Source organism: Nannospalax galili, unplaced genomic scaffold, assembly GCF_000622305.1.
Source record: "Nannospalax galili isolate Female #2095 unplaced genomic scaffold, S.galili_v1.0 scaffold150, whole genome shotgun sequence".
Taxonomy (NCBI): domain Eukaryota; kingdom Metazoa; phylum Chordata; class Mammalia; order Rodentia; family Spalacidae; genus Nannospalax; species Nannospalax galili.
The window spans coordinates 1,969,114-1,985,483 of record NW_008329320.1 but is presented as its reverse complement, the minus strand read 5'-3'; the positions used below and the strand labels follow the sequence as shown (position 1 = coordinate 1,985,483).

The 16,370-nt window shown below is 39.0% G+C and overlaps 1 protein-coding gene across 2 annotated transcripts in view; it reads left to right on the top strand.

The window, feature by feature from the left end:
• Positions 1-386: 386 nt before the first annotated feature.
• The window catches only part of Tars (threonyl-tRNA synthetase), a 29,879-nt gene continuing 13,895 nt past the window's right edge, over positions 387-16,370 (top strand). The window contains exons 1-10 of one of the 2 annotated variants that reach the window (XM_008835456.3): positions 388-569; positions 3,803-3,883; positions 8,246-8,436; positions 12,762-12,885; positions 13,165-13,286; positions 13,621-13,738; positions 13,977-14,041; positions 14,124-14,202; positions 14,912-15,058; positions 15,860-15,958. In XM_008835456.3, the coding sequence (XP_008833678.1) occupies positions 522-569; positions 3,803-3,883; positions 8,246-8,436; positions 12,762-12,885; positions 13,165-13,286; positions 13,621-13,738; positions 13,977-14,041; positions 14,124-14,202; positions 14,912-15,058; positions 15,860-15,958 (1,074 nt within the window). In that variant the 5' untranslated portion in view covers positions 388-521. Of the gene's footprint in view, positions 570-3,802; positions 3,884-8,245; positions 8,437-12,761; positions 12,886-13,164; positions 13,287-13,620; positions 13,739-13,976; positions 14,042-14,123; positions 14,203-14,911; positions 15,059-15,859; positions 15,959-16,370 lie in introns of both variants that reach the window. The other variant, XM_029564682.1, reaches the window with a different exon arrangement.

Genomic DNA, 16,370 nt, shown 5'->3' with positions numbered 1-16,370 from the left:
TCTGAGATGAGCCAAAGTGCTCTGGACCCTACTCAAGTAGCCCAAGACTTCCTGGAAGCTCAGACCTAGCCATCCCCTTTCGCTACCGTGGCCACTAAGGTCCTACGAGGGGCAGGCAAGGGGGAAGAAGGCGCATGCGCACGACACACTTCGCGTTCTAGGAACCCAGCAGCTAGTGTTTGGAATCTGCGGGTCTTTCTCACTCGCTCTCTCGGACTTCCGAGAAGGGCTTTGTCACTCCGCCAGCTTTTCCATTGGCTTAGAATCGAGAGGGCCCGCCTCTCCGCGTAGCTTTTCCATTGGCTTAGAATAGAGAGGGCCCGCCTCTCCGCGTTTCCCATTGGCTGCGCATCCCGCCGGCAGGCTGGGCGGGGCTTGGGCGCCCTCCTTGCATCAGCTGGTTCCCGCTGGGCCACGTGGCGCAGGCGCAGTGTTCCGGAGCGTCGGGGTCGTTCTCCTGGGAGGCTTCGGCTGCGCTTGGCAGGTGCCCTCGGGTTCTGTCTTCTCTTCGTGGTCCTTCCATGTCGGAGGAAAGCCCTTCAGGGAAGATGGGAGGCGAGGAGAAGCCGGTGAGCAGGCGTGGTGGGCCCGGAGGCCTACTGGGTGCTCCCGGGTGCTGGCGGGCGGGACGCGGTGGGGTTGCTGGGCAGAGGAGTGGGTATTGGGGTGCCCCTGCGCAGGACTCATTCAGGGTCCCTCCTCGCCCTGCACATGAGTGAACAGTGAGTGACTTCCTCAGAGCCAGATAGTTGCAGTGGAGGGCTGGGGACTTTTACACTTTTATTTTGCCCCCATGGTGGGCGGGAACAGCATTACAGAAGCTTTTCTAATCCTAAAACGTGTGGAGTAAAAAGCTCTCGTTTAGGAAGGGAAGGCCACAGTCTCCGAGATCACATCCAGTTTGCCTAATAAGTTAGTGGGGAAGCCCATGACCCCTATCTGACAACTCCCCTGTAAATGAAAACCTCTTCACCAGATGCTGGAAGCGTTATAGATAACAATCGCACAACATCATATCCTTTTTAAACTTTGGCTTGGTGGTCTGTCATTCATTGCTTAGAAACATCTCTGACGTCACTTTTACACTGAGTTTTCTTCCCTTTCTACTCGTATTGCCTGCCCCCCCTTTGTTTTTTTACGGCCAATAAATGGTCCACGTATTCATTTTTCCTGGCCCTGAGCTGGGCAGTGCAGGTAGCAAAATGAGTACCACCGAATTCCTGACTTTGAGGGCCCCAAATAGCCTAGTGTTTAGGGGACGGGAAGAGCAAAGTTCTGTGGGATCAGCCCTGTGAGGTTACAGAAGAAGCACCTGCCTCTGCATGGAAAGACTGTTGGACTAAGTTCGGAAAAAAGAGGTCTGGTAAGCCAGGCACAGGGCTACCTGTACAGAGGGTGAGTTGTGTCTGGAAGAAATGTGAAGGAAACAGGAAGGACAATGATCAAGGAAATCTGTATGCTCTGAACGCAGCATCTTAAGCAGGAAAGTGCTGTATATGGATCATATTTGTAAAAACTGACCTGGAATCAGGGTTTAAGGTGCCTTGGAAAGAGGCAAGACCATATGATTGAGGCTGTTATAATAGTCCTGTTGAGAGTTGCTGTTGTTTTCAACAAGAGTAGTTTTCATCCTAACTGATAGGACAAGTTGCTGAAAAGCAGTAACAGGGTTTGTCCCTTAGCAAGGAAAATGAGTATGTGTGCATTCAAAACTACAAATTTAAGGTGATGAACAGTGACTGTACTTTTTTTTTTTTTCGTTTTTAAAAACTGGTCATCTTTGCAGTTTTATAACTTACCTTTTGGTTTCTTTTCTCACTGTCCTTTAATCCTACTCTTTACCCCACCTCTAATGATTTGAAGCATGATTGGGGTCTTAAAATTTATATGAGAATCCAGGTTAGCCAAAGCAGACTGGTTGGTGGTAAAGCTTCAGACAGGGATTTTGTGAATGAAATGTTAAGTCATATTATTACCTCTAAGAATTTAGCATCTTTAATCCATTGAAAGCTTCCTCTGTGAAGTACAGATCTAACTAACCCAAAAGTTCTCTGAGCTACATCCCCAGCCCCACAGGTTTAAACCTTTTATTCTTTTCTCATGTAATCTTCACAAAAAGCCTGTTGTGAAGAACATGCTTACATCCAGTTTGCAAGTGGGAAAACTGAGCCAGAAGAGCTGAGGTGATACGCATATCCTCTCCCAGGCCATAAGTAATTTGAAGTTTAGCTGCTTTCAGAGCCTTAATGTTGTTTTGGTTCACTAGAGGGAGGTGTAATTCAGGAGTCACTCATTTTAAAGACAGCAACCAAATTATTCACCAACTGATTAGTGACTAAATAAACAGAAGAGGCTGTGAGAGTAGCTCAGTGGTAGTGTATGTACCTGGCCTTGATTTCTGTTCTCAGCAACCTTCCAAAGAAATGCTGTGAGGTAGTAGAAAGGAACGAAGTACTGATACCAGTTATAGTACAGTGATCCTAAAATCATGATGGTGAGCAAAGAGAGCCACTCACAAATCCTTTCCGTTTTATGGCAAGTCCAGAGAAGTAAGAAGTAGATTTGAGGTTTCCAGGAGATGGTCAGACAGGGAGCAAATCCATTGATTCTGAGAATGTTTTGGAGGAAGGTTGTGATAGTGCTCCGAGGTTAATTCTGATGGTTCCACAATTGTAAATTTACTAAAAAACATGGAATTGCAGGGCATGGTGACACACACCTTTAATTCTAGCACTCGAGGTAAAGGCGTATGGTACTCTGTGACATTGAGGCTAGCCTGCTCTATATAGCAAGTGATTTCCAGGCCAGCTGATGCTACAAGAAGACCCTATCTTCAAAAGAAAAAATAAAATATGGAATTGTGTGCTTCATGTGGGTGTGCAGTACGTGAGTTATATCTCAACAAAGCTGTTTTTAAAATCAGAGATCATAAATAAGGGTTCGGGTTGCTTGCTTAGTATGCATAAGGCCCTGTGTTTAATCTTTAGGTCCATGGTGGAAATATCCCAAGTATACAAAACTAAGTAAAATTCCCCATCACATCTCCCACAAGGACTTAACTACTGTAAGCATTTCTCTAACTTCATTTGCTTCTAACTGAAGTTGCCGTTCTCGCAGCTTCTAGTGCTCACTTCCAGCTGTACCCTGGTCTGGCTTGTCTTGGACTACTTCCTAAAGCAGTCCTTCTGTGTTAGACACCCTGGTTTAGTCATTTTCTTTTTCTCTTTTTAACATTCAGTACCAAGTTTGTGTATATACCTAGAAGACATTTCCTTCATTCTCAAAGTGTAGCCTATTGATTCTCTCCATCCTTTAAAGCCCCAACACTTAGCTGTGGTCCTTGCTTGTTTGGCATCACTCTCTCACACATGTGCTTTAGTCTCCCTGGAGATAGCTGGGTAGCTAGGTAGGTGGGTGGGTGGATGGGTGAATGGGTGGCTAGATGAGATAGATAATTCAGTTTTTTTCTTGAAATAACTCTTACTGAATAAATTGCATACTTTGTGACTATGTATTTAGTACAGTACCAAGTAAATCTGAAGGGAAGTCACAGGAATAGTTATAATAAATGAGATTTGAGGAATTGTACATTGTTAATTGACCCTTTGTACTCTTTTAAAGACATGGTTTTGTTATAGTTACTTGTCTTTGCCAGTGGTGAACTTTCTAATTTTTCAAAATGAGATTTTCCTTTTTATTTTTTTGAAACAGATACTAAAATAGCATTTTCAAAACTTTCCTAGGTGCAATATGGGAAGATGTCAAATTAGGCTAAAATACAAGGTCTTTTTTATTTATTTAGGCAGATGCTGGTGAAGAAAAGCGGAAGGAAGGAAGCAAAAAGAAGAACAAAGAAGGATCTGGAGATGGAGGACGAGCAGAAGTAATAGAACTTACCATCACACAGACTCTTGGTTTCAAAGATTAGCAAGGAACAGGGAACTGTCCCAGACTTATCGACAAAAAGATTTGTTGTTGTTTTAATTTATGTTCGTGTGTGTGTGTGTGTGTGTGTGTGTGTGTGTGAGAGAGAGAGAGAGAGAGAGAGAGAGAGAGAGAGAGAGAGAGGTAGAGGCCAGAGGACAATTTGTAGGAGTCAGTTCTCTTTCTACCATGTGGGTCCTGAGGATAAAACTTAAGTTTCAGGTTTTCTGGCCCCTGTATAAGGATTCCGATGGTTATGGAGGGTTGTAAGGTAGTACTAGTTGGAAGGCATGGGAAGAAGAATTAAGAAAACAGACTGAGAAGAGAAAAAGATTTGCAGTTACTTGTTAGTGCAGAGGAAAAGTAAGTATGACTGCAAGATGAGATCTGATCATGAGATAAGAATATTAGAGGTCAGGAATTGTAGAGGAAGGGACCATAGAAATTGCTGAGTTGCCAGATTGGATGCTAACTTTCTGACCGTTTCATTAAATAAGATGTTAAGGAATAGAGACACTGATTGGACTCATCTGAGAACAAAAGGAATTAAAGGCAGTTTAGTTCCTTGATTCCTTTCCCACTGTTTTCATGTGGATCTACTCCTGAAGTCTGGTTTAAACTTGAGAGTTTGTATCCAGAAAATGATTTTGGTTCCTGGAATCAAGGCACACAGAATGGACATTTCAAAAGCAGTCCCTGAATCTAGTGGGTCCTCTGTGTTTTGGAATGCAGTTAAGCTTGTCTTTTACCTTATTTTTAATTTGAACTGCTATAAACTACTTCACTTTTTGCTTTAGTCATTGCAGTTGTTTTATTAGCGACTCTAGAAAACTACCAGGATGTAGAAACACTAAAGACTTAGCTTTTTTAAAGTAGCACAATAAACTGACTTTAAAGAACTGGGAGTGGTGGTGCCTGTAGTCCCAGCATCCAGGAGCTGGAGGCGGAAGGACTCTTGAGTTCTAGGCCAGCCTAGGCTGCTACATAGGCCCTATCTCAAAAAACAAAACAAAACAAAAAACAAATTTTTGTTAATGCTACAGTTGGTACACTTAGCAGTATTTCCATTTACAGAAGCTAACTATGTAAGTAATGAAGTGGTGTTGCCTAACTTCAGCCAGTGTCTGTTCATTTTACACCACCGTAATTGTGGGAGAAATTGTTGATAGTGAATTTTAAGATTAGCAAGAGTAAAATGCATGTTTCTTAATTTCTCTGTTATACTTTCAATAGAATTGTACGTATTATTCTTGAAAAGTGGCCTAGAATTAGGACGTCAGTTGCAGGTAGAAGATACTTTTCAGTAGAGGCTTTTATGTTACTTATCTATTTCATGTTTATTTTATGTGTATGAGTGTTATGCCTGCATGTATGTAAGTGCACCTGTGTTGTGCAGTGCCCACGGAGGGTGTTGGATCCCCTGAAACTGGAGTTATGGACAGTTGTTAGCTACTGTATGGGTGCTGGGAACCTAACCTGGGTCCTCTGTAACTGCAGCCAGTGCTCTTAACCGCTGAGCCATCTTTCCAGGCCTCAGTAGAGAATTTTAGCATGTACAGTGATTTGTCAAAGACCTTGCCTGCTCTGTCTTCCCATCATTTGCAAACTTGGCTTGATATCCTTCTAAGGACACCATGCAGATTTTACCCATCTCTGCATTCCTAGAGCCTGGCACAGAGGGCATTTGCTTAGTAAATTTTGAGTAAGTAAATTGAGCTAAGTTCTTTCATTTAGTAAGTGCCAATATTTACAGAAATAGACTGCAGTAAGACATGGAAGGTTGTGTGGGCTGGTACAACAGTACACGCTGGAAGAACAGGGGGATTTAAATTGTCTTTGTAGAGTGACAGGCTGTGAACCATGTTACTTTATTGGTTCCTCACCATTAGTGGTTTTGGACTCATGTATAAGTTGATGCGAAGGTCCCAGGGAGCATCTAGATGACTAACAGAAGAGAGGAACTGCTAAAGGAGGCAGTTGCAAAGGTATTAGAGCTCCTTTGTTTCAAATGATAAAGGTAAAGAAACAGAATGGTTTCTCTCAGAAAGAAAAACTGAAAGTAATGTTTCACATAAACTAATTGTTCTAAAAGGTTGCGTTCTGACAAGTTGAATGTATGTGTGTATGTGCATGCATGCATGTTGTGTGTACATGTATATTATTAATGTTGTGACTTTTTTTTGCAGTGATGTTCAGGGAAATAGCCTCTGAGGTAGACTGCGGTAATTATGACCACCAGAAACCATGCTGCCCTAGTGGGGTAGACAGTAATTCCATAGAGTGTGACTAGTTCTTATTTTCCCGAGGTTAGATGCTAGTTTTCTCTTTTCACAGTAAATTTGTTGAGAAGCAGTTGTCCCTTGAGAGCCATGAATTGCTTCCAGGAATTCTGAAAGCAGCACATTCTCAGGATACTCGGGCTCTTTGTATAAAGTGGTAGAGCCAGGTGTTGTGCCATGTTCTTGTAGTCCCAGTTATGGGGAGACTGAGCAGGAGGACCATGTAAGAGGAAGCTTCACAGTTCTAGGATAACCTGGGCAATAGTCAAGACCTTTGACTTTTAAAAAACAAGAAAAAAAGCTGTATTATTTGCATAAATAGTATGTATCCTCATGTGCTTTAAATGACCTCTAGATTATTAATAACCTCCATCAGTGTAAATACTACCAAAATAGTCTTTACTCTGTATTAAGAATTGGTATCAAAGGTCTCTACATATCTGTTTAGTGCATATACAATTTTTTTTTTTTTTAGTATCTTTAGTCCATGAGTAGTTGAATCCAAGAGTATGCAACTCAGGGATACAGAGGGCTGTGTGTTATATAGAGACTTTTTTACATGTAGAATTATTTAAAAATATCAAAATCAAGTAAGTGTTAGAGCATATATTTGAATAAGTCATTATTATAGCCAATTCTGTTTTGCTTTTATTTGCTTTTTTTTCCTGTGTGTGAATTTCATACAGTATATTTTGATCCCATATCTGCACCCTCCTCCCAAGTTTTTGTACATATATATGTGTGTATATATGTATATGCGTGTACATATATATAATACTTACAGAATTCAGGTTTTTGTCCCCAAATGCTTGAAGCAGACGTCTGCAATGTAGCCCAGGGTAGCCTGAATTTGCTCTGTACACTAGACTAGCCTTAAATTTAGTCCTCTACTTCAGACTTACAGGCTTGTGCCATCATGCCTGGCAATGCTGATAATTTTAATACATGTAAATAGAAAGTCACAGCACAAGTGAGCCATTTTACATGTTGCTGCTAAGGGTCACGTTAGTGCCAAAGGATAGTGACTCACACCTATAATCCCAACCTTGAGAGGTATGGCAGGAGAAGCAGGAGTTTATAAGGTTGGATTGGGCTACATGGTGAGTTTGAAGCCTCCAAAACAAAAAGAAAAATGGCTCGTGTTGCTATTATTTGGAGGTGATAAGCATGGAGGTGTTCATGTTTTGACAGACTCATTTGTTTGGAGAATAGAAGTCAGATTTTTTTTTTTTTTGTAATCATCTTTGTCAAAATTTTTTGGGAACTTGAGTGACTGGGTGTTTTGTATAAAATATTCAGGGTAACTTTATCAACTATGCACACAGTAGTGTTATGTGCTCTTGTCTTCAAATGATCTTAGAAAGATGATCCTAGCATCTTTGAATTGGTTAAAATAAACATGTTCCTCTAATAGGATCCCCTAAGTCAAATAAATTTGTGGTTGGTTGTGAGTAGACATACAGGCTGACTAGCTGCACAGACTGTCCTCTGATTAAGATCAAACAGAATGGAATGGCTATTTGTGTTTCTCTCCAGTATTGCTTATAACTGGACTTACAAGCTCTTAGCTAGAAAAGATCTTAGGGATGTAGCTCATTCAGTAGAGTGCTTGCTTAGCATGAATGAAACTTTAGTTTGATCCCTAGTATGCATAAATCAGGCAGGGTGGCACACAGGAAATCAGTCATAGCCCTCAGGAGGTGGCGTTAGGAGGATCTTAAGTTCAAGGTCATCCCTGAGCCCAAAACGGAGGAGAGACCTTAAGGAGGGCATCTTTAAAAGAAAAATATCACTGATACAAAGTATCAATTACAAATGATAATGGTTATCAATTCAGGATGTTGGCAGCTCCGTTTTTTTTAGTAAAAATTACAGTTACTTATTTTCTTTAATCCTTATCTAGGACTTAATGCCAGTGATTATTATAATCTATGTACTGCTCTGAATTCATTGTCATGGGCTTTTGTATTGTCTATTTTTTTCTCTTTTCTAAGAGGAAAATAAGTATTTACTCATTTATTACTTCGTTTGTTGTCTTACAGTTGAATCCTTGGCCTGAATATATTAACACACGACTTGATATGTATAATAAACTGAAAGCGGAGCATGATTCTATTCTGGCAGAAAAGGCCTTAAAAGATAGCAGGCCCATTAAAGTCACTCTGCCCGATGGTAAGCAGGTCGATGCCGAATCCTGGAAAACTACACCATATCAGATTGCTTGTGGAATTAGGTAAATACTACACCTTTTTTGACCTTCTATAGTTTGTAATGTAACTAAACTTTCTTTTATTATCTTTCCAGACTTATCATACTAATATTTTATGTTGCTGCTATTTGAGAAATTTAAAAAATCAAAGTGATGTGGAGCTTAATAGTCAAGACTCAAAATTAATTTGGAGTATGCTTTAGTTTTCTCTTAGGAAGGAATTTGTATTACTAGTCCTTTTATGTATCATAAATGCCACAAAGGCAAATAGACAGTGTTTCATCAATTTTCACTTAAAAATCTCAGTTTTAAAGTTATGAAAATGGGTCACCTCACATGGACAATTAGAAAAACTGTCATATGGTACATGAAAAAAATATGCTCTGTATTTTTAAATTCAAAGAACAGCCATATATATTCTTAAACTTTAATGAATTGGGAAAAAATTATTTTGAATAACTGAGAATTGGATATATACTTTGTAATAGACCAAAAACTTTCTTAATCTAATGTAATTAGAATTAATAGGTGGTCAGTTTATCTGAACAGGATAAAATTGGTATAAAGTATAAATTGTTACATATCTTGAACAAGTTGTTGACAAATTATGATCATAGCCCATTTTTATGTGGCCTAAAATCTCTTCTGACCTCTGTGGCATTGCATGACACAGGTGCACTCACATACATGCAGGCAATACACTCATACACATAAAATAAAAAAAAAATTTTTTTTAATGTTTAAATGGTTGAAGGAAAACAAAAGAACTAAGAATATTCCATGTAGATCTTGTATGCCCTTTACAAGAAAGGGTTTGCTGATCTTATGTTTGACAGATAAATAAAACATGTAAAAGTATTTATTCACCAATTTTATATTTCGATGGCCAGGGCTCTTGGGGATAGTGTGTAGTATTGGAGGTCTTATATTATCCTAATAGACTTGAGAAGTAGCCTTAAATATTTTAAAGCTAGATTAAATTAGACTCCTAGATTCTTATGTAATTGTTTCATCCACTCCTAACAACAGTACTTTTTTTCATGCCTTGTCTTTATCAGGCCTTCCAAATAGTCAACTTTGTTTCATAGAAACCATAACTCCATCATTGTATTATTTACACATATTTTACTTTATATATTGAGTGGAGCCATATGAAATTGCAGTATGAATTGTCAAGAGTCTTACTAGCATTGGTGGGACCATGATAAAGCAGTAAACAGGCTTAGGAAACAACATGCCTGGTACCTTTTTTTCTTTTTGGATTTTGTCTTGTTTTTTGTTGTTGCTTTTTTTTTCAACCTTTTAATTGAAAGCCATGGACTTGCTGGATATGGTGTATACCTGTAATCCCAGCCCTCAGGAAGTAGAGAGAGGGGGACAGAAGATCAGGAATTCAAGGCCAGCCTGGGCTACATGAGACCCTGTCTCAAACAAAATAAAAGCCACAGAATTACAGTACAAAGAGTCAAATACTACACATCTCTAAAATAGAACATTGGCTTCAAGAGATGTGTACATCTGAAATACTTTTAAACATTGTTTTGTTTTGTTTTAGTTGAATTCTTTTTGTTGTCCAGGAAGAGCTTAGCCCATATGGTACATGAAATTGCCCTTCCCGTAAGGACTGCACTAGAAAAGACAAACAGAGTTGTTTCTCCAATATCGCCAAATTTGGCAGCCATGTACACTTCTCTTCAACCTAAAGAATTATACATTTTAGTCATGTTGACAGCAAAATGGCGACAGAGCTCAAAAAGAACCTGCCAAACCATAGAATTAGAATTTAAGCCAACCTTTTGTCATAAACCACAAGGGACCTGATTATTAAGCAACCAGTGAGAGTAGAAACAGTGCCATGGGTATTGGGTAGTACTTTCTGCAGAGCGAATGGAATGTTTCAGTTAGTCTGGAAAGTACTTCCACCTGAAGTACTACTTTCTTCAAAGGAAGGAAGAAAGAGTGTCATTTCAAACAGATTTTCATGTGAAATCATAGTAAGTTCAACAGACCATTAAATCCCAGGTCAAGCTTTCATTTTAGAGGTCTGGTTCATGAGAGATTCCTCTGATGTCACACAGTGAGATTGTGGCTAGGTCAGTATAAAAATTCAAGCCCGTTTTAGCTCCAAAACTTTGACCTGTGAGAAGGGATTATCTTGATTATGTTAATTAGTGTGGATGTTAACTATTTCTCTAGGTGGGGAACCCAGGAATGCATAAAAATGGAGAAAGCCAGTTGAGCACTGGAATGCACACATTAATTCATTGTTCTCTGCTCTTGAATGTGAATGTATTGTGTTCAGTTGCTTCAAGCTCCTGCTGTTCTGAATCCCTACCATGGTGGCCTGTGATCCCTGAACTCTGAGCCAGAATACACTTTCTCCCTTAAGTTTGCTTGTCAGGGTATAACAGCACAAGAAAAGAAACTAAGACAAGGTCAAAATGGAGCCCCAAGGTACTACCAGAGCTGCTACCCATAAAATGTAGCTTACATATGCACCATGATGGCTTCTTTCCGTCTTTTAAAGAAGGGATTAAAATGATCTGTACTTTAAAATTGATAATGAAACAAAACATCAAAGGAAAACTTGTGGAAGCAAATAAAGCAAGCCTTTTTTCCTTCTCTTTCATATTCACTACTAATCCTGGGAGCCTGTAAATACCCATTATTCATGCTAAAATTTCTAACAATAGAACAACAAAAAGTTATTCTGGACTTTTGTAAAAATGTCACTGTAGACCAATGACAACTCCACAGCTACTGAAGGCGATCAATGTTTTTAGTAATTCAACTTTGAATTTTCTAACTCTGGCAAAAAATATTTTCCAATTGGCTTCTTAATAAATGACATTGTAATCTATAGGGAACACTGTAAAATACAGTGAATCTCATCAAATTGATCATTAACACTAACCATCACAGACCACAAAGATTAATTTTCTTTCCAAAGAATATAGAAAATATTACCTTTTAATTGATTCTTTAAATAATTTTTAATTAATTAATTTTTGTATGTGTGTTTGCCTATATGTGTGTAAGTGTACTCGTGCCATGTAGTACCCAAGGAGGCCAGAAGAGCAACAGATCCCCTAGAACTGGAGCCATGGACAGTTGTGAGCCACCATGTGGGTGACGGGAACTGAACCCAGCTGCTCTGCAAGAGCAGCCAGTACTTTTAACCACTGAGCCATCGCTCTAGCCCCTTGATCATTCTCTAATCTGGAAACTCCCTCCCCCACCCCACTTCCAGCATTTTATCGTTTCCGGATGATCTTGGGAGGAAAGAAAGTGTGTGATATAACCTATGAGGTCGGTAGTTGCTTTGCAAATGGAATAGGAATTCATTGTTAACTTTGTTTTTTTCTCCTGACCCTTATATAAACTTGATTGTAACCCTGTGAACTGAGCAAGGAGTGAGAACACTGACATAGTAAGCCCTGGTCTCATAAAGCCTTCTGCTGTAAGAATGTCTGGCCTCTTAGCAGACTGTCCTTTCCCTAGCTGTACTTTGCAGTGTGATCTGGTGAACATCATTCGATTCTCCTGTAGCCATACTACTTCCTGAACTTACTTTCACCTCCACTTCTGTCCACAGCCCCTTCCTCACTGGGATGCCGTTTTTCTTTTTTACTGTGTAGAGTTTTGGCCCAACTTTTGATTGCTTTATTCTCTAAGCCTTTCCAGAATATCCTGCTTTGTCCTCCTCGAAAGTCCCTGGCTTTTACACTGGTGTGTTATCATTTGATGACAGATATCCATGTTTAAAAAAGCCATATTAAATAGTCCTTTGCTTAACCCGTATCCATTATAAATGCTGTCATCTTAGGTGATAGGAGAATCTATTCTGAGGTTAGCACTGCCTCTCAGGAAAGGATCTGGAACACATTTTAAGCAGAGACGTTCTTTAGTAGCCCTCCCATCTTCCTGTGGCATTGAAATAGCTTAGTTTTATAAAAAACTAATTTGTAAACATTAAAAGATAAATCAGTCCATTGGAAATTGTTACTTCTTTATTTACCAGAATTCTCTTGTCTGCTTAAGTAAAAGTATTAAGTGTCAAATAATAGTGTTCTGAATTTTCAGGATCTTCTCATAATATTCTTGGGTACAATTTTTGAAATTTGTTACTTTTTCCATTTTATCTCTGAAAGACATAAATACATAGATGTAAAAATATATGCAGTATTTATATATAATAGATGCAGTATTTCCCTGTTCTCAAATTGTTAGGTGGTAATAGATTATTTTAGTGTCATGTAGTTGCGGTGTGTCATTTATCTATCTATCTATCTATCTATCTATCTATCTATCTATCTATCTATCTATCTATTTATTTATCTTTTTTTAAGTCAAGGCCTGGCTGACAACACTGTTATTGCTAAAGTGAACAAAGTTGTTTGGGACCTGGACCGCCCACTGGAAGAAGACTGTACTTTGGAGCTTCTCAAGTTTGAGGATGAGGAAGCTCAAGCAGTGAGTTTCTATACAGTGTTTATTGAATTTAGGGTGAAGACACAAACACAAGCTACATAAGGGGAAGAAATGATTTTGTTATAGTGTATGTGGATTAGTGGTTTTCAAATGTAACCTGGAGTCTACAGGTTGTTTAGTAAATTTCTCACTGTCACTTGGTACCTTAGTAACAAGGCCTGAAATTATTGCTTGAGTATATTCCCATCTGTGTCTTTGAAACAACCACTTGTAACTCATCTGCCAAGACTGAAGCCATCCCATTTTTCTTTACATCTTCAGGTATATTGGCACTCCAGTGCGCACATAATGGGTGAGGCCATGGAAAGAGTCTACGGTGGGTGCTTATGTTATGGCCCACCAATAGAAAATGGGTTCTATTATGATATGTACCTTGAAGAAGGGTAAGTTATGAAATTGGGTGAAGGGAAAATATGAATGATCATGGGTCTATATGTTACTTTAAAAGAGTTCTCAGTGAAAGAGAAAAGTCATAAAGGGTCTGTACGTTGCTGAAAGAGTTCTCAGGGAAGCAGAAAGGTTATAAACGGTCTAATGTGACAAAAGTGTTTTCAGTGAAGGAGAACAGTTATAAAGCTCATACTGACAAAGATATCATTGTCAAAAATTGAAGTATCAAATTTACATGTAATAGAGGCTTTAATGAACTCTGTCCTAGAAAGTAGAATAAAATGTTTCGAGTGGAATATAGAAAGATAATGCTCTCCTCTCCTTCAGGGGTGTATCCAGCAATGATTTCTCTTCTTTGGAAACTTTGTGTAAGAAAATCATTAAAGAAAAACAAGCTTTTGAAAGACTGGAAGTTAAAAAGGAAACTTTGCTGAAAATGTTTAAGGTAAATTAAGCCCTGACCATTCATTTCATGTACTGTCGCTGGGAGCCACACCATTGCAGCCTAGTGCATCATTAAAGTTTCCTCTAGAAAAAATAGTCCTCAAAACATAAAGTATTGCTATGAATTATGAATTATATTCATACACTACTCTAAATGTACTTTGACTTACAGTTCAGCTGGCTAGTATTTAGAGATGAAAATTGAAGATATCTGTGATAGCATTTTTCTTTTTTCTTAGTACAACAAGTTCAAATGCCGGATATTGAATGAAAAAGTAAATACTCCAACTACAACAGTTTATAGGTAAGACTGTCAAATGCTATTGAATGCATCTGGTGTGTGTGTGAGTTTGTAATTGTTAATTTTCTTTTTATTTCATCTTTAGATGTGGCCCCTTAATCGACCTCTGCCGGGGTCCTCATGTCAGACACACTGGCAAAATTAAGACTTTAAAAATACACAAGGTAAGGCAACATTAACTTTTAAATTGCAGAAATTTGCCTAGTATAGTATGTGTTTAAACTTCCATTGGTTTCTCTTTTCTAACATGTTTTTCTTGTGCACAGAAGGACATTCACAGTGTTTGGGTTTGTTGTCTCCATGCCATCTACTCACTGGGCGCTACCTGTGTCGTCAGTGTTTTATAGCTCAGCACTCCTCACTAGACCCAGGCAGGGGTTTGGGGGACTCTCAGATCAGGCAGTTATACACGATCACGGTTTCAAAAGTCTTAAGGCTCAGTGTAGGAATTAAGGGCTTTCACAGCCCTTTGTATGTCTCATGATTACCCAGGTTGCTCTCTCATACAGCCAATTCTGTCAGTTTTATATTAACTTAGAAATATGGTAATTATTAGTGTTCTTTAGGTCAAGAGAATAAGTCATTTCCAGATGTTTTTTGTTGCTTACTGTTGGTTCCATTCTTTTTTTTTTTTTTGTGAGAGATGCCTTGTAGTTGTAGTGTTAATGAAATTGTGATATTTAGGGAAGAGTCTTTTTGAGGTCATTGACTACAGTGGGAGATGTTTACTGAGTTGTATATTTTATGTAGTTTTCCTCGTCAGAGATAAGTATGAATTTGATTTCTAAGGTGATTATGGGAAATCATACACCACGCTTAAAATAGTGACATGTTCACATGTTGAAATGTTGAGTCTTTGTTCTTTGCTTTTAGAATTCCTCCACGTATTGGGAAGGCAAAGCAGATATGGAAACACTCCAGAGGATTTATGGCATTTCATTCCCCGATCCCAAAATGTTGAAAGAGTGGGAGAAGTTCCAAGAGGAAGCTAAAAACCGAGATCATAGGAAAATTGGGAGGGTATGTTAATGCACAGTGGTATGTCCACATTGAGTTGTCCTCATTTGAAATTAGCTAAGTATGAAGAATTTCATTTTGAAGAGGTGTTTAGATTTCAGGTTACCCATGCTGCCTTGTTTGTGAGCTGGCTGTTCACTTTGTTTTCTGAAATATGCACAAAAACCCATTTTAATTACTGTTCTTACTGATAACAGTGTTGATACCCTACAGTTTTTAGAAGCAGCATCTCAGAGCTGGGAGAGCTCTAGCTGCTTCTGAGTGTCCTCTGTAGAGGAAGTTACATTTGATTTTTTTTTTTTTTTCCCCCTTAAAATAAGGTTCATTTTTAGAGGACTTCGGCTGTTAGGTCTGCTCTGCTATTTTGACAACTTGATATAAATGCTAGCGGTAAGGAGGGTGACAGGCATTAATAGGTTCCTTCTCCAGGGCTTTTAGCCAGTTTCATTTCTTTCATTATCAGGGTCTTTTCCCCTTTCTCCTTCCTGCCCCTCATTTGAAAACAAAGAAAAGTCATAAAGCACCCAGATCTTGGGGCTCTGAGGACTTGAAAACCAAGAGGTGTAAAACCATTCATGTCACTGTTTGCTGGGATGAGGACTGTAACAGGGAGGAAACAGATTTGTGCCAATCTGTAAATCAGCTGCAAATTTTATACCATTCAGTTGTACCCAAGAAACTGTGCCATGGTGTCATTTATTTAAGATCGGCACAATTGAAATTTGGAAAATCATGACGAAACTTTATACTCAGAAACACTGATAGTTTATACATATATAAACAAACTTTTCCCCTTTTATCCAGGACCAAGAACTGTATTTCTTCCATGAACTCAGCCCTGGAAGTTGCTTTTTCCTGCCAAAGGGAGCCTACATTTATAATACACTTATGGAATTTATCAGAGTAAGCTTTACTTGTTACTGTCTTCTGAAGATTTAGGATCTAAGATGATTTTATTAACCATGGTATCTATTAAAGGAAAGGTAATCTGTAATTGGAAAAAAAACGTTATAAAACGACTTTTTAAAAATTGACGTTTGACTGGAGAGATAGTTTACTGGTTATGCACGCAACTTGTTCTTCCAGAGAACCCAAGTTCAGTTCCCAGAACCTACACTGAGTGGGTCACAACTGCCGGTAACTACAGCTCCAGGGGATCTGACAGCTCTCTCTCTCTCTCTCTTGCTCTCTCTCTCTCTCTCTCTCTCTCTCTCTCTCTCTCTCTCTCTCTCTCTCTCGGTGTTTGGGGGGGGGGGGGGGGCACACGTTTTTTTCCACCACACTCCGGACACACACAGAGAAAACTCTGTGGTCG